The following is a 22,884-nucleotide window of genomic DNA, read 5'->3' as shown; positions in this document are numbered from 1 at the left end:
TAGGGACAGGCCTGGACTGCATCAGCTCAGCCCCCATCATGTCACAAATTAACCCTAGGGAACACAAGTTCCCTAAGGCTCTGCAAAGTGGAGTGCCTTCATCTGATACTTCATTTGATGAGGGTTAATTTGTTGTGAGATCAGCCACTTCAAAAGCACTCTGCAGACTTACACATTTGTCACAGCACAGCTGTAGTGTGTTTTTAGGAGACAGATTGCATGACAAACATAACTTCTGTCTGCACCCCAAAGAATCCAAGATGCCCTACAAAAATGAATGGACAACCCTGACAAGATATGTGGAAGCCTACTTAAGCAATGCATTATCTTATACTTGAACATTGTCTCCTTTTGTTATGTTTCTGTTCAAACTATAAGGTCCTTGGAGCCGGTGCCATGTATCTTAATGATGTGCTAAGTGCTTAGAAACATTGGCTGCTTTGAGCCAGATTTTTTTAAAGGAGTCACAAGCAGCAGTCTCCAGGGTGACCACCTGCCAATATTTTCAAAAGAGCTTTTGCGAATCTGGTTCCAGATGTGGGTGTTGAAAAAAACAGAAAAAATCTGGCCATATATCAGTAAATACACCAATCCACACAGAGTCTAAAAACACACTTAGAAATGATCCCACTATTAAATTATGCTGCATTTGTAAGCTTCAGAAAATATTTTAACTCAATTAATCTCTAAGGTAAAAAAATCTGTTTCTGATATGCTTGATTTAATAAAAAAAGTGCATAACACTTTAAAAGTCCAGCAGTAAATAAAATATAGGATGACTCTCTCCAGGAATTATGGTTAACATTGTATGACGCATTACAGTAGATAATGGATCAAGAGAGGTATTTAAAATATATTGCCATGCTGAGTATTTTAAATAACACAGCCTCTCACTGTATCTTTTCCTAAACTAAGTCTTAGTCCTTTAGGCCCACTTGAAGTCAATGGAGATCAGGTCACTATTTTGTAGATTTGCTGTATGCTTTATATGTTACAGCCATATTCTATCCCAGAAGCTGCACTACAGTGGAAGTAAAGTGGGGTCTCTTTGTGTATGTGTGTATAATAATATGAAATGCATGTGCAAAGTCATGTAAGAATATGCTAAACTGCAAATTTATGTACCTGTGACCACATCATGTGGACATTGCCTTCTAATACATCTAAGCCAGTGATTCTCAACACCTTCAGGGGCCTTAATATCCTTTCAGGGGTGCCGCTGGGTGTCATGCAATGTTAGTGCTGTTAGGTGTGCAAACATGATTCACAAGATCAACCCAGAGTGTTCACTTGGGAATCCATAGTGTTAAAAACATTCTGAGTTCTTTGCAGTAAGAATTGATCTATTATTTTTATGTAGCCAGAAAAACAAGTGAAAACCAAAAGCTGACATTTTCTGAGGCGTGCCTCGAATCCTTTGAGAGATGCCTTGAGTCTAAAAATTAAGGGTGCACCAATAGAGATTTTTTGAGCCAATACTAATAGCCGATTTTTAACAAACCATATCAGCCAATACTGATCCGATTGCCAATATGCAGTCCTGCAGTGTGAAGAGCAGTGACTGGCTGGTAAGTCTGTTGTGGGGGGAGGGAAGGGGAGGGGAAGAGAAGGGGTGTGGGGGGAGTGGCAAATCGAGGCCCTCAGGGTAAGGGAGGGAGTAGCACTGGGGCAGGACAGGCACTGCCCAGCTAGTGTGGGGCAGGGCACAGAACGGAGCTGCAGCTCATCTGGGAGATATGGGGGGGCAGCTTCTGCCGCTAAATGCACCCCTGGGAGGGCATGGGGGGCTTGTGCCCCCCAGATCTGCACACAGGGTGAGGGTGGGCTGCCACTGCAGGCTGGGGCCAGGGTCTCACCGGGCTCTTCCTAGTGGGGGGCTGGTCTGGACTGCGCTTGGGGCACACAGCAGCAGTGCTGAGAGCAGGGCTATGGTGAATTTTGGGTGGCTGCAGCCCCTGTAATGCCCCCTCCCAGCACTGCCACTGCCCACCCCAAGTGCAGCCCTGGCCCCAGCCCACAGTGGCAGCCCGGCCTACCCTATGCGCAGATCCAGGGGGTACACCCCCCCACCCCCCCATGTCCTCCTGGGGTGCGTGCAGTGGCAGCAGCCATCCCTCCATCCCTGCACCCCTAGATGAGCTGCAGCTCCATCCTGTGCCCTGCCCCACCCTGGCTGGGCAGCCCCTGCCTCAGCCCCAGTGCCAGCCCCACTGCCTCCCTCACCGCAGAGGCCTTGATCTGCGTCCCCACCCCTTCCCCCACAACAGACTTACCAGCTAGAGCCAGGTGCTCTCCACACTGCCAGGCTGCACTCCTGGCCACCTGCATGCCAAGCTGTGGCTGTGCACATGCACACAACATTTATTGGCCATGTTATCAGTCACATCAGCCAAAAAAAGCGGATTGCCATTACTCTCAAGTGCTGATCTGATATGGGACCAATGTATTGGTTATCTCTACTAAAAATCTTAAGAATTACTGATTTAAGTCCAGGGCTTTCTACCCCTTTGAACAGTTTGAAGCAGGACTGTGAAGGGAATTGTTTTCTTATCCTTATTTCCCTCTCTCCTCAAATGTTGAATTTCTTCTTGAAAGTGACATGAGTTTAAGGGTAAAATGAGCAATATTCATTCTGGATCAGTGACCAGCTCACAGGCATGACACAGTAGGTTTTGACTCCAGAGTTATCATACCACTAGAACTGAGAAATAACCAGCATTCCAGGGATCTAGATCCAGTCTGTTTTCTAGTTCTGGCAAGTGCTGAGACATTGAACTTTATAATGGTTTCTAAACTGTTCTGGTTCCATCTTGGAGGCCAATGCAATTGTACTCATGGTATCTAAGCAACATGGCTGTATAAAAGGAAGTAAACTATTAGAACTAATAATTTTTCTTGTAATTAATTCTCCCGCATTCGTTTTTGCTGTAAAATACAGAAAGCTTGGTGATGCAGTGTAAACATTTTATTTATACCTGTTTGGGATGATCTGCATAATTCACAGGAGTCTCTTAAATTATCCAATGCTGTCATGTGTTCTTTCTATATGGAAATATATTTTGAAAATAATGGCTTTGCTCTGTAAAACCAATCAAAATACTGACATGTACTTCAGGCATCTAAAATATTACAGAAAAATAATGATCTTATTCTTCTCTTTCAGTATTCTAGGCTTTCAAAGCAGTATGGAATGGACATCTACCTAAAGAAAGAGTTCCTCCAGTACACAGGATCTGTAAAGGAACGGGGTGTCCTCTACCTTCTGTCATCACTACCACAGGTTGGACAAATTATCAAAGAACAAAAATAAATAAATAAATAGAAATTAAACTTGCTTGACCTAAATGCAGTAGGAAGCTGCCAAATTAAGGACGATTTGGCATCTTACCTGTACCTCCCAAAGACTTCCTGCATTTCTTCATTGAGGAAATATGCTTGGCACAGCACTCAGATACTGCTGTGCTGAGCATCAGAGACACTTATAAATATATTTTGTTACATATCTTTTACATTTGGTGAATCAGTGGGATATTTTTTGTGCAGTCTTGAGAGAAATAATTGAAGGAAAGGTTAGAAGAGTGCAGACTTCAGGACTTACCCTGATACTGAAATGAATTAACTTTGAATATTATATACTGCTGTGTTTCCCCAGATATGCTGAGACAACAAACTGAGCAATGACAAAGCCCATATTAAAGGCAGATGAGTGAGTAGTTTTGTGGATTAATGAACTGGTAAATAGTTTTGTAAGGAATTCCAGTAGCACTTGAATAACTGGTTTTGTCTCTCTTGTAGATAGTATATGTTATCTCTTTGTAGAACTAATAATACTATTTGGCCTAGTATCCTGCATCTCTGAGATTGTTTCTTCCTACACCTTTGGGAGAGTCATTCACATAGGAATGTGAAGCAGAGAAGTACAGTGATTTTTTTTCCTGTGACCAGAAAAAGAGACCAGATCCTATATCTATTACAGTCAGTGGGAGCTATTCAGTTGATTAAAATGAGAGAAAGATTGGCTCCAGGAATTTTTAAATGTGAGATTTCACTTAAGAAATTTTACACTGAAATGCATAATCTTTGTCATAGATTGATCATCTGAAGTGGGAAAGAGGACTAGGATAGGGAAGTCTGAAGACTAAAATGATCCCTCAGAAACTTTCAATAAATCTGTGCTTATTTGGACAAACTGTTACTTTCAGTACTCCATAATCTAGCATAAGCGAACATATTTTGCAGGATCAGCAGAGAAATGGTGTGATCGTGGCCTCCGACAGTAACTTTTGTATGGCAGTTGCATACCATGCTTCAGAACTCCACATTCCAGTGTTTGTCATCATGTCTACCAGCACCTCTCTAGCCAGAGTGAAAATGTGCCGTGATTATGGTGCCATGGTTATTTCCTATGGCACTACAGCCAAGGATTCCCAGATGCATGCAAGAAGGCTGGCACAAGAGAATGGCTATTTGTACCTTGAAGAGTAAGTGGCAGTTTTTTTAGACAAATGTGAAACTCTGCAACAACTCATTTTCTTTATGTATGTGCACAAACTCAGACCTTGACCCTGGCTTATCAAACATTTCCCTGAGTTTCCTGAGAGGTTGGTCCAAATTTAGACTGATGTGTATTTTCAAGTGCAAACCATGGATCTTTGTGGTGTATTTCCAAGGTTTGCTTCCCAGATATACCACATTCATTGGCTATGGCTACTTGAGTTTTTAGAATGGTTCAAAGCAGAACTCAAACCTGTTTATCCCTCATCATTGCCCTGCTGCCTATAGAAATACTGTAGATGTAGCAGTTGTACAAAACTAACTACTAAATATGAAAATGATAGGATATTAAAATGAATCACTTATAAAGCACTGTCTAAATGTAGGCGACATCCTTGGAAATGGAAAAAAAAACTGAATGATTTCTCTAAACAGTTTCAGATCCATTACAGTTCTTAAACTGGGCCAAAGGACTCCTGTTCAGACTATTCACTGCACTGTTCTTGATTACAAGCTTCAACTTCACAATTTGGAGAGCTGCAGGAGCTTGCTAGGCTGCATTTGTCTCTGGAGATACAGCCAGGGGGACTCTAGTCCTAGAGACACACAATCCGTTAGCTTACCTATGGCCATTGGGTATGCACACAAGACACATACCAGTGTATATTTTTTGCCTTTTTCAGGGGTAACTTTACCCTGGAGTAGGGTGACCTACAGTGCCATAAGCTTTCATATGGTGTGTCCTCTGCACATTACACCATTATAAATATTCTACCAGTGTGAATGGGTTGGGTGTCTTCACTCACAGGCTAAGACCTATCATTAAATGGATTCTGGCCAATGCTATAAAAACCTGCTGTGGCTTATAAGGGCCTAGGATCCAGACCATGGGGCTTCTCATGGGCCAACTCTGCATGCAGCAGGACAAGCAGTGGCAGTGGGGCAGGTGGCCAGGGTGGGGCTTAACCCAGCTTGCAGCAGGACAAGCAGTGGCAGTGGGGCAGGGGGCCAGGGGGGGGCTTAACCCAGCAGTTGCTCACCTGCCTTGTTGCCAACATGTGCCCTGTTACCACCACTCCATGACCTGGATTTTGGTGGTAGGCCCCATCCCCAAATTCCTGACACCTCTGTCGGACCAGTGAGTCCTATAGTCCAGCCCTGCAAGCTGGATGTGGCCTACAGGCTGTAAATTGGATACAACTAGAATGTGGAACCAAAACAATGCCGGGATCAGGAGGTGGTTAGCTGGGAAACTGCAGGCCTTGCAGTAGTTTAGAGGGGGCACAAGAATGGCACCCAGTACTGCTGCCAGCCCAGCCACTGCTGCCAGCCTGATCCCTACTGGCTATTAGTGCTCAGGGCATAGATCCTTGTTGATACATCTCTGAGGCCTTGTAGTATACATTCCATAGAGAAACTGCTGACACAACAGACAAATAAGGGGAAAACCCAACCCTGTTGTAAGAAGGAGATGTGTTGGCTCTAAGTGCTAACCTAAGAAATAAGGTAGCTGAAGAACAAGAATGTCTGCACCTCTGCTTTATGTTAGGTAGGTCTATACTGGTATACCAGCAGTCATTGGACCTTGATATCTTGGAGTGGTTTGAGAGCACTAGCAGTAACCATGTTAGTTGGGTAACATTGCTTGGACAGGCGCTTCCTTTTCCTTTTTTTTTAAACTTCCACCATGCCAACTACTAGCTGGGCTGAGTTATGAAGGAACTTGTTTAGTCAGGCTCATAACATATTAGGTGATAATAAAAGGTTAGTACAATATACAGGGCCCTGAAGTACGTAATGTGGCAAGGGAAAAGGTCTGGATGTCTTAAAATACTTTCCATTTGAATTTTCAGTCCAGTATTCATTAGAGGTGTGCGAAGTGGGCCCTATTTGATTCAGATTTGGATTGGGATTCAGCCTAAATTAGGGACAGAGAGTCAATTCATTGATTCAGATCACTGTCCCTAATTCGATTTGGCCAAATCCGAATCTGAAGATACAATGCTGATTTGGAGAATTGGCGATTCGGACATAGACACAGCTTTAAAAGTTTTTTCTACATACCTTGAGGTACCAGCATGACTTGTAAATGCTGGGCCAGACTGAACGTCCCACAGGAGCGCAGGGGGCTCCACTGTGTGCTTGGTGGTGAACCCGGAAGTGGACCGAAAGTACTTCCAGTCAACTTCCGGGTCCACCAGGGAGCATGGTGGGGGGGCCTACCCGCACCCTCCCGGCTCAGCAGTCAGCCACAGGGGGACCACGGGTGCCCCCCAGACCCAGGAGTCACCCGTTGCCAAGTCAGGGGGAGTGCCAGGGGGGCCCCAGTGCACTCCCTAGTGGACCCGGAAGTGGACTGGAAGTGCTTCTGGTCCGCTACTGGGCCTGCTGAAAGCACGCTGGGGAGCCCCCCCCCACTTCTGTAGGACACTCCATGTGCCCCAGCATCGCAGCATTCACAAGCCACCTGCTACCTAGAGGTATGTAGAAAAAGCATTTAAAGCTGTTTCTATGTCTAAATCGCCGAATCTTTCCAAATCTATTTGGAGGGTTCCAATTCGATTCAGAGAAATTAAAGCGTCCTCTGATTCAATTCGGATTCAGAGATTCAGCCACCAAATTGGGCCGAATCTCTGCTGAATCAAATCAGGGACTGAAGCTTGGCACAGCTGTAGTATTCATCAGTATAGAAAACTAATAACATGTTAGCTTGTGTCCAAGTTTATTATACCAAATCACTGCGTATTTTAGTAGAGTTGACACATTCTTACAGCCATGAAGGAAATCCTTTGTGTTGTATGGGTCAGTCTTCATTTGTGGTAATTTTCAGTTTTGATCACTGTGCTTGGAGAAGAACATAGTTAACCCTATGTCGACAGAGCAAGAAAGATTAATGAAATGAAGGGTATGCAGAACTTTTGGCAGAGGTGATATCTTTTATTAAACCAACTAAATGGTCGCAAAAAAATTCTTTATTTGCAAGCTTTTGGGTTCATGCACCCTTCCTCAGGCAAAGAAGAAAGCACAGATTGTAACATTTCTCCCAGGCAGAAATGAAAATTCATAATGCACAGGAGAATAAAAAGATGTTATAGCTTTCCCTGGGTGGAAAAGTTCCTTTTATGCAAGTTATGCTCAAATACAAGTTCAAGCAGTCTGAAATGAAGAGTGTCACATATGAGGAATGATTGACAAAACTGGGACTCTGACTTGAGAGAAGGTGATTAAGAGGTAAACTTGATTGAAATATTTGAACGATCTAAGCATGGTTATAAAATGAGGTTTGATCATAGGTGGTGGAAGTGGGGGGCCAACAGGGCTTAGCCCTGCCAAATGTGAGGTGGCAGTAGGGCTGCAAGGCAGCCTGGCTGCAGGTTTCCAGTGGCTGCAGCAGTGGTGGGGAGGGGCATGCATGCAGCAGTGAGGGAGGGAGTGGGGTTGGAGCTGGGACAGGCCCTGCACAGCTGGGGTGGGACACAGGACAAGCCATGAGTGACCTGTCTGGGGGGCACAGCTCCTGCTGCTAAGTGCATCCCTCCCCCAGGAGTCATGGGGAGCATCTGCACCCAGAGTTGTGCAGGTGGGCTGGGCTGCTACTGTGGGATGGGACCAGGGTGGTGTTGAGCTCTTACCAGCAGGGTGGGGATGGGCTACACTGAGCTTGGGGTGGGCAGTGGAGGTACTGGGAGAGGTGCTACGGCGGGGCTGCAGCCACCCCAACGTTTGCTGTAGTCCCCCCAACCCTCCCTCCCAGCGCTGGCTGCCCTAAGCACAGTGTGGCCCAGCCTCTGCCGAGAAGTGCCTGGCACAGCCCTGACCCCAGCCCTTAGCAGCAGCCTGTCTTGCTCCACACAGATCCCAGGCACATGCCCCCCATGCCTCCTGGTGTGCATGCAGTGGTGAGAGCTGATACCCCCTCCCCATGCCGGGTGCCCCCCAGACAAGCCACTCACAGCTCCATCACACACGCCACTCCAGCTGTGCAGGGCCTGCCCCAGCCCCAGCTGGAGCCCCTGCCCAAGCTTCACTCCCTACCCCCACCCCATGGCCCTTCCCCCACAGACTTACCTGCTGGGGGGGGCAGACATGCACACACACACAGATTCCCCAGATAATTTTTTCTCCCTCTGCCTATGGGCTTGATGATCTGTTTAAGGTCATTGGACAGGCCAGGTGTAAAGAATGATAGGCCAGGTGTAAGGTTTAGAATGATACAAGAGATGCAAGGGTATCTTCACCTTTTCCTCTGACCAGTATCCATAACCCTTCCCTTCCTTTTCTTTCCATTTAGATTTATTCTTCCTAATTAAGAGGGGGAAAATTCTGGTTAAACTGACAGTTAAAAAGGCCATTACATGTTTACAATACAAGTGCTAATTTGAGCATTCAGGTTGTATACAGAAGTGCTCAATGCATGTTTTACAACACTATAATTTTGTGCACACAAGTGACAGTTTTTGCTCAGTCTGGCCACAGAACGCAGTTTATAGCTGTGACTAAACACAAGTGCATGGCTGCAGACAGCTTAAAAAATGACTGAAAATCTGACCTCTCATTGCATGAAGTATCAGATGAAGATGTTTCAAAATGTAATGTTTTTTGTAACTTGTGTCTGCTGCCTAGAGAACTTTTTATAGCACTATAAAGTTACAGTGCTCTTAAACATGATGGGTGCGTCCACACATGCAAGCACGTGCGCTTGCAGCAGCTCAAGTAGAAGCGGTGCAAATTTGAGCCGGGGCTTTTTGCCTTAGTGCATGTGCTTGGACATGCACTTTGTTGTGGAGCAAATTGTGCCACTAGGAGCAAAATAATCCTTCCTGGCTTCTTCTGGATCTGCAGCCAGAGGGAACTAGAGCCTGGGGCCAGCACCTGTGCTGCCCCAGCAGTATAAAAAGCTGCCCTGTCTTGGCCCCATCCATACAAAAAGCTGCCCAGGGCTACTCACTCTCTGGAGCTTCTGGGGCTCAGCCAAATGATACCTGGGGACACTACGCCTTGTGCCAGCTGGAGTGCTGCAGCAGCATCCCAAATCCATTTTTAAAACTACCCCAAAATCCATGTTCTTCCACAGTTAAAATAAAAAACCACTCTACACACACACACACATATCTAGAGAGAGAGAGGGACAGTGATAAGTTGGGTAATGCTTTATTGGTATATTTACAATGTTAAAGCAATTTTGAAACCTACCAGTATCTCTATCATCATGAAAAAATACATTCTAAATACTTATATGTATTGATGTGTGCTTTTGGTTTTCTTCACACATGATAGGTATGTGATGGGGGGGGATGTGGTGTTTGCAGAAAGGGGGTGAGAAGGGGTGTGGGGGAAGGCGGGTGGGTGGGTGTGGAGGAATGTGGGTTGGTCTGTGGGTAGGAGTGGGACAATTGTTGGTGGGGGGGGGGGGCACTTTGGGGGGGGGCTGCTCAGGAGGGGTGGGCCCCCTGGCCCCCACAGGGTGCAGCCCCACCCCCAGCACATGGAATGCCCCCCTGCCCAGTGTCCCAGCTCCTCCCTGGAGGGCCACAGTCCCTATCCCCCACAGGGTTCCAGCCCCCTTGCCCAGGGTCCCAGGCACCCTGGAGGGTGCCCCCTCAGGGTCCCAGCTCCACCCTGGAGGGCCCCAGCCCTCTACCCAGGGCCCATAACTAACTTTTAACAGCAGCAGCGGGGGACCATGCGCTGAGCCCAGCCAAGTCCTGCTGGCCCTAGGGCCATTCCTGCCCCCCAGCCGGGCTGGTCTCATGGCAGCAGGACCCAGCGCGGCAGAGGTGGGAGCCAGCCCTGGGGCCCGGCCCATGGTGACAGGACCTGGCGAGGCACGCAGGAACTGGCGAGGCACGCTGCGCTGGGTCCTGCCACCCGGCCGGGCCCTTCCTATACCAGCTCTTCCCTGCCACTCCCCATACGCCCCCCACATCCCCCTGCCACCTCTCACCCACCCACACCCATGAAACCTGCCCCCTCCAACTTACCTTGGACAGGGCAGCAAGAACACCAAAGAGACGCTCTGGCCAAAACCTTTTGGAGGACTGGCTCTGGGCACGGTCTTGAACAGTGCCTTGCTTCGCTCTATTGCGGAGTGGTTCTTTTAGACCTGGGGTCTAATTTTCTCCCCACGCTGCTAACTTGCAGTGTGGGGAACATTTTTTCGTTCCTGCATGTGCCTTTTGCACAGGGGCAAAGGGGTTTGAGGCGGGGCAAGAGGCATGTGCGCGCTCGTCTGGAGATGCCTGACAAGTGCAGTGCTGGAGGAAGGGGGGAGCCACTGAGCTTCCCTGAACTTTCCAAGGCTAGGAGGCAAGGGATGCTCTGCAGCCCCCTGGGGCTTCTCCACTGGTCAGAAATTTGACCAGCATACAGAACTTATTTAAAATGCTGTAGGTTGCTAAAGTGCTGTAAAATACAGTGTTTCAGATTTAATACCTCATTTAACAAGGGTTCATTTAAAGCACTGTACCCATTTTAAAGTTTTGTAAAGCTATGCATTTCTGTTAATTCACAGTCAAAAAGCACTTTAAATGGCAAGAAAAACAACTTCTGTACACACCCTCAGATGTGGCATTTACATGTTCTTTTAAATAATCCTTATTTTGAAACTGGGTTTATAATGTATGTAACCTGAGAAGTGAAAGTGCTACTCATTTGTCTTTTAGCTGATGTTTTAATGGTAGAAAAACTTACCAGTGATGTTGTGAATGAAAATGTAATACATTACTGCAGAAGGTTTATAAGTGGACTAGAGTCTTTCTAATTGTTAGCAAAGAAAGTCGGAGGCCCCCTCTACACATTACATGTATTACACAATTCCCTGGTTAATTGCACAAATAAGGGTCCCCCTCTACATGTGCAGGTAAAGTGAAATGGGATCTAACGTGTGATCCCACAGTTGTGCCTCCTGCCATGCTATACATGTATGGCAGGAGGCACAATTGTGGGTCATGTATTAGATGCCATTGTGCCTTAAGTTATCACTAGTGCTGGGGCAGCCCTGGATCATGATCACAGGCTCCCCCAGCAGGGCCCCTTGTGGGGGGGAGCAGGGATGGGGGTTATTCCCCCTCCTTCCGGCATCCAGCGGAGGAGACAGCGGGGGGCTTATTTCGCTGCAGGGAGTGAGCACAGTGACAATTATGGGCAGACCCGGCTGGCAGTGGGGGTAGAAGGGAGACTAACCTCTTCCCTGCCCCCCTCTGCCTCAGGGGCCATGGTGCCCCGCTGCTGCAGCAGGCCTGGCAGACCTGGCTCAGGTGCCTGCCAGTGTGACAGGGAGGGGGGAATTAAACCCCTCTCTGGCCAAGCCCCCACCCCTACCTGTCCCTGCTCCAGCTGGGGAGCAGAGGGGTGGAGAGAACAGAGAGCCTAGCCCAGAGAGTATGCTGGGATGCTGTAGGACTCTGGTTTAAACCAGGAAGGGGTTTGGGACAGACATTGTATAAACCAGTTTGACCCAAATCAATTAAGTCTGTTACTACATTCAACCAGGTTTATCTCAAACTGGTTTCAGCCATATTGAAACTGGTTTATGTGCACTGAACATCTATTCTGTTACAGGTTTAAACCAGTTTATGATCACTTAAATTGGTTTATGTGTAATGTCTGTCCCTAGGCTCCTACTTTTTTATGGTCTTTTCTCTTTGGGGTGATTGAGTCGTTTTTGCCTTCTGCCATGAACTGTGATATATGCTAGGTCTTTCAGTACTTCTGCAACCCTAATACCAATGAATAAAAGTAGCCCTTTGCTACCAGACACAAATTTAATGCATAAATGTGGTGGTGGGATATGAGATTACTGGTTCTGTAACCCTGCCTAGATTAGTCATTTGTCAGTAAATATGGAACACAGGCACTCAATGGTTTCATAACCTATATACATAACAGATTTATCATTTTGCAATTTTTTTTCTTTTAATTAAAATGAAAATGGCCTTTAGAAATATATCTGAATCAACCAGTTTTTATTCAAATCTTGCTGGCTTCTAATCTGGTCATTAAAAATGGTCTGCATTTTAACGTGTTTTACCAGTGAATACTTTGGCAGAATAAATGCTCCTCTTATCCTCCTAGTGAGGTGTTCCAAGGAAGAGTTAAGGTATCAGCTATTGGCCCTGGATTGTGGAAAGACTTATGCTGTATTGGTCTGCTCTGAGACAAGTGCTTCAGTTTCCTGAAATTCCCCTTGCATGAGCATGATTACTAAATTCCACTTGTATTAAGAGAGGGAAAGGAGAAAGCTGCATTTCATTTTGCATCATTGCTTACAGTTTGGGTTGTGGGAGGAATTAGAAAACATGCAGTTTAAGGAAGGAAAGCAATAGATACTGGACGTTGCCAAGAACTTATGTATTTGATGGAGGTTCCAATACAGAATCAACTTGGTCATATTTATTAAAGTAACTTGATAAGTAGCCTGAAGACCTACTTGGGGCAGCAGACACAGTGTATTCTTCTGGCAAAGCATTTTTCACTTTAGTCCTTAGTCTCCAGTATGGAAACCATCATATCTGCTGCTTTCAGATTAACTGTACATTGTAAAGTGGTTTTGAAATTTTTGCTGAGGATCTAAGCCCATCTCTCCTCACAGGACTGTCTTGCAGTACCATCAGTTTGTTTTGCTTTTCCACTTAGCACTGCTGTAGAAAGTGTCTGGATTGATAAAGTTCATCATTGCAATATATTCTGATGCAAAATATACAATGATCTGACCAATAGTAGTAAACTACTGCATGCCTCAAGCCTAACTCTGCTTGTGGTTTGTTTCAATATACAGATTTTTCTGGTAAATTGTATCTTGCAAGTAATGGATTGGATCATTGTTCTGTGAGTAATTCCCAACTCTGCTATGACTTCATTTTCTGCTCTGCAGGGAGGACAGTGCTATTTACCTTGCAGGGCTGGGTACCCTGGGTCTGGAGATTTATGAGCAGGTGCCAAAGCTGGATGCGGTGATTTTCCCTGCCGGAGGCCATTGTGGTTTGCTGGCAGGATCAGCTGCTGCACTCAAACACCTGAACCCACACATTTCTGTGATTGTAAGTATCACCTTTTAGATGTTGGTCCTTGATGACACTATCTTCCTGTTTCTGAGACTTCACTGTGGCATTGTGCTCTGCTACGATACTGGCAATGAATTTGCATATGCTGTAGGTAGGTTATTTGACCCCACGTTTATCACACAGGAGAATTCTGTTTCAGAGTTTGGGCAGCCTACTTTGCCGCCTGTTGGTTTTTTTAGTAACATATTTGCATTTAAGGCAAATAAAACCAAACTCTCAAATAAAACCAAAAACCAAAAGTGGGTGCAGCAAGGATTTTGTTAAGGAAGCAGTCTCTGGCATTGCAGGGGTGGCTGCACCCCAGCTCCCAGCCCCTCCTCACTGGAGGCAGGCAGACCATGCTGGGGACTATCCAGCACCTAGGGAAATTTTTTTAAGTCCCCAAATCATGCAAAAATCTTTCCCTCCTTCCATTCTTGGCACCCCCTCTCCACCCCTCTTTGCTTAGGAGCGTGTTCCCTCTCCTCCCCATCTATTTCCCACGGTCCCATCTTGCTGCTGCTGCTGTCCTCTGCTGACCTGCAGGTGAGGGAAGCTCCAGAGCAACTCCTGCTCCACTCCAGCTAGGTTGTAAATGGAGCCAGCCTTAACTGGAGACAGTGGCAGTGAGTTCCCCATCCCTGTGCCTGATCCTAGGTTTGTACGGAACCAGGAAAAGGAACCTGCCTGAGCCCTGCTCTCTGCACAGCCCAACTGGAGCAGGGCAGGATTGGCTCTGGAGCCCCTCCTGCCCCCAGGTCAGTCAAGGACAGTGAGAACAAGCACAGTGGTGGGTGGAGAAGGGGAGGAATCAAGGGGAGGGTATGTGCTTTGTGGAAGGAAGGGACAGAGTTCTTACCTGCTTTGGGGACTGAAAAAAAAGGTCCCAGCTGCTGCCCATATGGCATGATTGGAAAGGGGGATGTGACTACCCCCTGCACCCCTTCTGGATCTGCCCCTATCTCTACATATTTGTGTCTTTTTTAACTAGACTCTCAACATTGAACACTGTTTGTTAGCTTTTTTAAAGTCAACTAAAGTAATTAAAATCAGAACTGTTCAAGTCTCAGTGGTTTCAGGATGTTGTGAAACTCTGCTTATTGGAAATTTCTTGGATTTAATCCTTATTTATGGAAGAAGCAACCTGCTCAGATCAACATTGAAGACTGTATTTTTTTAATTAAACAACATTCAACCAAAATTGTAGACAAAATAAATCTTTCTAGTCCACAATAAGGAAACCTTTGCTGAAACTGTGAACACATATAGCAGGCAGCATGTCTGGATGGCTAAGGATTGCTTACAGGCAAGAGAGAAAGAGAGAAAGTCTAGTGATTTTAGCCATCTCCGAAGTGCTTATGATGTATGCTATCATAAACACAATTACTGGGCTGTAACCAAAACTCTAGAAATAAGAACTCAGAACCTGGCCCAAGGAAAATACAGATGTGTACTGAGTATAGTAGAAACCATAATAAGGGAATGAAGAAACAGAAAGTGCAGGTCTATACCACCTCAGAATGGCACCACAGAGCACTGTAGCAAGGCATGGTGCATCTGCTTTATCTTCCAAATCAGCAGCTGAGCAACTGCCTTAATGCAGCGTTGGCTGTGCTGTGAGGGTAAGAACAGATATTGAACTTGCCCAGGGACAAGTTGTGCCTGTGTTTGTTCCAGAACAGAAATGCCTGGGGATTGGTGTGAATGCTCATTGCCTTCCAATCAGGGTTTGGCAGGCAGCAAAATGCATTGCTGCTTTTCTGACATTGATTCAGTAATGCAATCCCAGGACAACCATTCAGATGTACTTGCAGTGCCCCAGGACAAACTCTTAACACTTTTTTATTCCATAAACCTTTTCCAGGTTTGTTCTGGGACAACAGACGTGGACGTCTGAATGATCACGCTTTGCCCCAGAATAAAATGGTTTTATTCTGAGACAAATGCAACATCTGTTTGTAGCCAACATAAGGCTCTGTCCCTTGGTAGGGCTTATTGGCACATATCCAACACCATGCACAAGGAGTGGTGTCTTCCATTTTGAGAGATAGTGTGGATGGCATTGAGGCATGGCAGCTCAGTACAGTGTGCCTTGGGGCTGTGCTAAGTCAGCATAGCTATACCCAACATCTCCAGAGTGCTAGTGCTTTGAAATTATGTGGTATTATTTACAAAGATTTGTTATTCACCTTCCCTGTGCAGAGGATAAATACAAGACCTATGGATCACTTAGGTTGGGTACAAACATTTGGGGAGGTTAGACTGAGTTAAAAATGGCTACCTGATCTAAGGTAAGTCAGGATGGGCGGGGTGGGGCTCGCAGGGAGAGGAGCGTGGGGTCCATCGGGAGATGGGGGGCAAGCAGGACCTGCAGAAGGGATCAAGGGAACAGGGAGTATATGTGGGAGGGATTAGAGGGGCTAGCGGGGCCTGTGTGGTGGCTTAGGGGGGCAGGTGGTGTTCACGTTCATTTACTTGGCTCCCAGCATTGGTCAACACTGATAAAACTGGCACCAGGAGCAGCCTGCAGGATAGAGGGGTTTGGTAGGCTCAGGAGCTGGCTGGTTCATGGGAGTAGGGCTGGGAAGCTAATCTAACCTTCCTGGAACTTCTGTATAGTTTGCACTTAAATGGACCTAACTAGGGATCTAAGTGTAAGGTCCACACCTGGACAAACTAAATTAGATTGGGTGGCCATTTTAATGTAATCTAACCTCCCCAAATATGTATATGCACCCTTAAGGTATATTTTGAGAATGTACGTGGTATATAGACTTTTTGGGGTGCCTATACATGAGAGCCAAGGCTGCTCCAATGTGCTGGAATTCCAGCATGTTGGAGCCAACTTAATTAATTAAGTCTGCTGGAGTGTGGCAATTGCCACACTCCAGCAGCCTCCTGTGTCTCGTGTATCAGCATTCCTTCACTTAAAAATGGTGGCAGGGGTGCTTGAACTCAAGCTTGTTGAATGAGTTTAAGTTCAAGTGCCCCCACTACCCTTTTCAAGTGTGGGGATGCTGATACAGGAGACACAGCAGCACTTTAATTTGTTACTACTTACCTTGAAGCACGAAAATTAATTGTTTTTCCTTCTCTTGTACAGTTATAGTGCTTCTTCATTTAAATCCTGATATTGTGCAATGGTTTGGGCTTTTTTTTTCACTTGGTGAAAATATTTCTGTTCACTTTTTTATATATATGTAGCCCTTCCCCTTCTTTTTTCAGAAGTAAACTAAAGTGGGAGCCTAGTCCCAGGACCTGAGAGCATGTGTTTAGAATAATGGCATATTAAAATTAAATTAGCAATGTGTTTCAGAATTATATCAAACTCTCCTAATACATTTTGCCTAGGCCTTTCTTGAATTTCCATTTTGTTTCCTTGGTGCTGGTGGCTCCTGTACTAATGTGAGCAGTATAGTTATGATCAATTATTTTCCTTTTCCAAGGGTGTTGAATCTGAGAGTTTCCCTATACTACAACAGTCATTAAGGACAGGCCAACCTGTCAAAGACCAGGCCTGCAGCAATCATCAGTTTTATGGAGGTAAGAGAGAGAGAATTACTAACAAAATCATATTGTTATGGATTTCTGCCACCTTGGTGTTCCTTTTTCAGTTAATTTAAGTCAGGTCTAGTTGAATGAAGTAATAAACATGGGCTGAGTGAGGGTACTTTGTGGCCAAAGCATCTCAAATTTCTCTCCCAGCCATATAGTTGAACCAGTAAAAAATATGACAAAAATTATCTCTTCATACATTTTGTGGATCATCATACCTACAACTACACTCCAACACTGCTTTAATAATTATTTCTAGTTCTTTTCACGCTCAGATGATGACTTAGGAATATAAATATTCTTCTTTGGAGCCAAGTTTTGTCACCTGTACTGACAACTAGTATTACCTTATCCTACTAAAGTCAGTGGGACAGTATACCAGGTCAAACACTGGGATGTGTAAGGGTAGAAAAACCTGGTGCTTAAGTATTTAGTTTTATAAAACAATGATCAGAGTTGCCTTCTATAGCAGTACTTGAAAATTAGATACCATTTTTTTTTCATGTGCAGAGAAATCTGGGTATCAAAAGCAAACAAAGAAATAGCTGAATATCTCATTTTCAGAGCACCTACTACTTCGATGTTGTTTACTGTTACAGATGATAAACACCTCTGAAAATATGGCTGTGTAAGCCTGCACCGGTCTTCCCTTCCTCCTTATTCACCTCAGTTCTTCTGTGTGCCCTGTACCCTCTCTTACATATCTGTCTTGAGAGCCTCACCATTTTCTCAAACTAGAGGTGTCAAAAACCAAACTTTTTACCTTTCTTAGTAAAGGCTCCCCTTCTTATGTGTTGCTACCACATAATCTGCTGTGTAACAAAAACATGTTATTTTTAACTTCTGTTTATGCCTCTTTACATATTGAGAACCTGATGGATATCACATCACTGAAGCTGATGAAGCTGTATGACTGTGGGGGGGCAGGTACCTAGGTCTAAATGCATGGATAGAGTTTTACATTATAAACTCTTTGGGGGCAGATATTTGCTCTTTCGTGTTAACAGGTTAACAAGTGTGGAAAGCATTATTTTTAAGACAGCATAATGGCAAGCTACTGTTTTTATTCTATTTCAATTGATAGCCAACATAAAACAAAATGACACTGGGCCTCTTGACAGCTTTGGACATACCTAAAGCAGCCAGCTTCATTTTTTCACATGTCACTTAAATCTGCAGATGTGAGTGGGCCTTGCTTTGGCACCAATTCTTTCCAGTTGACAGGAAAACTTGTAGACAAAGTTGTTACTGTGAGGTAAGTAAAGAAAGAAAATATCCACAGCAATGTTACCTTGAATGGGCATGTTTTAAATGTAATGTTGTATGTTTCAGATGGGCTACAGAGGTGTCTTCCTGATAGCCTGATAAGTCCCTAGTTCTATTAACTTTTAAGAATTTTGCCTATGTGGCACTGAAGACTCAGACTAGAACTTGAACAGATACTCTAACAGCAAAAGCAGTTTCTGCCGATTTCAGTAAATGTCGGATGAGGCCCTTGGGAAGATAACACTAACTACGTCAATATCTGTGTGTTACTTTAAGTAGCATTTATCTTCCCATCTCCTTTGGTGTTCATTAAGCTAGGTTTATTATAATGTCTATTTATAATAAATGTATCCCATAACTTTGCTTTCAGTGGCCTAAATAGTATCTGCATGCATAATAGGAAAGCAATGGGGCATTAAGAGACATATAAACAAAAGAGAAAAGGTGAGAGCTGAAATGATAGGAATAGTGTGGGGAATACAGGGCTGCTCTTATGAAGAGCAGGCTGCCAGGAATTTATAACTGAAGTTTGTCACATCTGCTGTGTAATAATGGTTGTCTTCATTTCTGATCAAACCAAGGATGAATTGTGGGACAGATCCTGAGCTGGGGTAAATTATACCATGTTATGCCAGTTAAGGGTTAATTCCTACTTCTCTTAAAGCAGCTGTGAGAGGTTCAATGACCTTCCTGCTGTAAAACAACCCTTTGACAGCATACAGTAATATGATATAGCAATTCTGAACACTCAGTGGGACACCTCTAATCTGATGTCCCATCAAAATAATGGGGTCAGTGTTGGTTGACAGAAAGTACTTATCCAGTTGAATTATCCAGCCAGAATACTGACGTGAATATTTCTGCAAACAGTTCCATGACATCTTTGTCAGCATGTGTTCAAGACCTGTGTTCATGCTCAGCAACCTAGTGTCCTGTAATGCTATGCTGAGGTTGATGGATAAACCAACCACAGGACAAACAGGATCCCTTAATATTATATAATATTACTAACCCTCTTTGGGAGGTTTATTTGTGTATTCACTCCTCAGTTTGCTAGTTCTAACACTGTTCTTTTTGCCTTAGGGAGGAGGACATTCTCATTGCCATACTGAGGCTGCTAGAATATGAGCGAGCCACAATTGATGCAGAAGGGGCCATTGGACTTGCGGCTTTAGTTGCAGGGAAGCTGCCAGAATTAAAGAGTAAAAGGTACAGTGCCTACAAAGCAGCAATTACAAACACAGACCTTATTAGGGAAGTCACCCAAGAGGGGGAGAGAGAGAAAGGGAGTGCTGTACTTCTCAGACAGAGAAGAGTTTGTTGTTTTCCCTCATTCTGCCCATGAGATCGCCTACACTGGTAAGGAGTAGTGCTTCTAGACAAAGGAGACAGCTCACTGAAAGAGGGATGAAGCCAGCCTACACTGAAGACCTTCCATTATGCTTAATAGATCTAGCAATTTACACCAAGTATTCAGTACTAAGCCCTCTGGCCCATAGTCAGCAAAATTACTTATGGGCTTGAAGTTAAGCATGTGCATAAATTGCAAAAATGCCTTTTTGATCAAAGTCCCTGTAATCATTACTTCATAGGATTGAGCCCAAACTCAAGACATAGCCCAGAATACAAAACCGGGAAGGTGTGAGAGGGGGAGGAGGGAGTGTTGTAGGATCCTGGCTGCACAAAATTTGTGAGTGATTTTTATAGGCTGAGCAGGAAAATATCTGTTGCCAAGCATACCTTGGGTATTTAGGGTGCAAAGTAGCTTGTAGAAAAGGCAAGCCAGATGCAGTGGTGTGCTATGAATAAGAGAAAACAGGGTTTGGGATTCTAGAGGTCTGCGTTGTGTTTCTCCAGCCAGGCCATTGATTCAGTACAAGACTTGACAAGTCACATGTCCTCTCTGCAAAGTGAAACTTCATTAGTGTTTATGCTCCACTTCAAACAGGGCATGCACGACTCACAATTACATCATGTTTATTACTGTTACTTAGTTCCCCAAGTACCTCTCTCAGTACCTTTGGCTTGTTAAATTTTTAAATTTCTACTCTTTGGCAAATTCCAACATTTTGATCAAGGTATGGAATGAATACTGATATTGTCAAGGTTTTCTATAGGAGAGGGATTCAGGAAGATTTATATTTCAGAAAATTCAAAACACTTAGTTCAGTCTCTCAGAAACACAAGGGAACAATTTGATCCTGATTTCTAAGACCTTCCCACAGCTGCTTTCATGGCATGGTGGGAGCTTGCCTTGTCTCAAGCTATGACTCTCCTGAGATTTAGATGTTCTATTCTGGAGCAGAGACACTATCAGCATTTTCAGGCTCCTAGATATGGGACAGGGAGCTTGAAAGTCCCAAAAGAACCTCTGTTAGACATGTAATATATTCTGCAGTTACTGAGGCAACTGCAATATTCTGTTTTGACTTTATACAGACAAGCAGGAAAGACCCTGTTTGCTCTTCCCTTTCAGAGTGGCAATTGCTGTATGCAGTGGCAACCTGGAATTGCCTTTGATGCGACAGTGCATAGATCGTGCCCTGACCCTGGACAACAGAATGTGCAAATTTTCCCTTCTGCTCTCTGACTGCCCAGGGGATATTACAAAGTTACTGGAGATGTTGGCTCGGGAAGACGTGAGGTACTTCAGAATCATGTGGATGCTGCTGGCTGGCCACTGCTCAGAAGATAACACAATGTTTTCTTGAATGCAACCAATGACTAGTGCACTTTAAGTATTAGCTGAAAGTAAATGGATTTATTTAGTAACTAACATAACTCAGATAATCTATCTTCTGCTATTGTAGTCTGTCTCAGAAAACCTTTTCCTGTTACAAAGTGAATGGTGGTATGTGACCTGTAAAATAGGTGCTACAAATATCCTACTCTGGATGGCTCATCTGATATAGTGAACTGTAGAATTTCATTGCTTCTCAAAATGGCAAGGCCTCTGTGTGTGTTGGAGAAAGAACGAATTCTTTTCTGAGACAAACTGAAGGCTTGTAATAGTTTCTACAGCTGACTAAAGCCCAACAATTCCATCTCATGGAACCTTCCAAAGTTTCAACATTTGTTTCCATTGCACATCAGAATGAACCCTAAACCTCTTACAGGATTTTGTGAAAAGCTGAATCTTATTGAAAAGTCTGTTTTTCTGACTGAAAAAAGTCCAGGTTTCTTATTTGAATTTCTCTAGCTGAACAGAGTTCCCCCCTGGACTTCTGAAACCTTTCTGTCAAAAATGTTCAAATTGATAGATGCCAAACCAGAATGTTTTATAGACTAGCTAGGAAACTCTGAGGAAAAAAATGTTATTTGAAATGCTGCAGACTCCCTATTTGTCTTTCCTCTAGTTACTTGAGTTTCTATTAAAGCGTATTAGAAGTACGGAAAGGTACAGAGTTCAGGGCCACTTCTCTCCTTACAGGCGAATGCCTGGCCTGTGTACACGTTTAAAAATTAAGTGTAGCCTTTTCCTCTACAGAGGAACTCAGAGCTATGGATAGGTGCTAAGAAAACACGCAGCCAGATGACTCTACTGGAAAATATTTAGGAGAGGAAGGGAGAGAGGCAATGGAGGATACACCTGGAACGATTTCTAAAGGATTAAATGTCCACAGGATATTTAATGCTTCTAATTTTAGCTTTTTATCCTGTCTTTGGTTGCTCCAATCCAGAAACAGTGTAATACACTAGTAGGCAGCTGGCAATGGAAAATCTTCAGCTTGTTGAATGAGTTATAGTTGTTGCGTTTTGGCACAACTTGATTCTCCCTAAGACTGATAAATAAATATACAACTTATGTACTAACTGATTTCAGTGAAATTATAATGGAATGATTGTTGTCCAGTAGGTGTCAGGAAGACAAACTGGAAATGAGCTCAAAGTATTTAGAGATGTGAACAACCTGTGCTTTGAATTCACATTTATTTCAACCTAGCTGCATATTAAAGGGACATGTATGGATGTGTTTATCATCCAAATGCTCAAAGAAAATCATTTGACAATGACAAGGGCTTGCAGTGATCTCTAATTTGTTTGTTCTAGGGTGTTGGACATTAAGCAAGAACATATGTTTGTGACATCTGATCTCTTCACTAATGAGGTAAGGGGAGAAACACAAACATTATTTAATGCCTTAATACATGCATTGCTCTCCTGTCATTGAAAAGCCAGCAGTAAAATATCCCAGTTCTTAGTATCATAGAATTACGGTGTGTGGATGGATAGATCCTAGAGTTATTTATTCTGGAAGTAATGAACAAACAATGGTATCCAATTGAAAATTCCCTTTGCATCTTTGTAGGATAATTGTAATTATCTGAACTGGTGAGCAACAGTTCATACTGAGGCAAAGTTCTTTTGAACATATAAGAACACCAGCCTTATCCCTTTGGGGGGTAGTTAGTTCAATGAGACTCAAAGGGAGGAATGTCACCAACCAACACATTCATCTAAAACTCCCCACTCTGGGTCTCCTCTGTGACACCAGTTTTACATTGATTCAGTTCCATTGACTTCACTG

General features: G+C 44.2%; 1 protein-coding gene across 3 annotated transcripts in view; it reads left to right on the top strand.

Moving 5' to 3' along the window:
* Nucleotides 1-22,884, top strand: part of LOC102368673 (L-threonine ammonia-lyase-like) — a 57,544-nt gene that overhangs the window by 16,224 nt on the left and 18,436 nt on the right. For all 3 annotated transcript variants that reach the window (XM_014517357.2, XM_006018479.3, XM_025197718.1), the window contains 8 exons: nt 3,164-3,280; nt 4,240-4,481; nt 13,367-13,532; nt 16,982-17,078; nt 18,270-18,345; nt 19,440-19,565; nt 20,833-21,000; nt 22,407-22,464. In XM_014517357.2, the coding sequence (XP_014372843.1) occupies nt 3,164-3,280; nt 4,240-4,481; nt 13,367-13,532; nt 16,982-17,078; nt 18,270-18,345; nt 19,440-19,565; nt 20,833-21,000; nt 22,407-22,464 (1,050 nt within the window). The remainder of the gene's footprint in view (nt 1-3,163; nt 3,281-4,239; nt 4,482-13,366; nt 13,533-16,981; nt 17,079-18,269; nt 18,346-19,439; nt 19,566-20,832; nt 21,001-22,406; nt 22,465-22,884) is intronic.

This window comes from Alligator sinensis, unplaced genomic scaffold (assembly GCF_000455745.1).
Source record: "Alligator sinensis unplaced genomic scaffold, ASM45574v1 scaffold188_1, whole genome shotgun sequence".
In the NCBI taxonomy this organism is placed as follows: Eukaryota; Metazoa; Chordata; order Crocodylia; family Alligatoridae; genus Alligator; species Alligator sinensis.
This window is presented reverse-complemented; position numbering and strand designations above follow the sequence as displayed.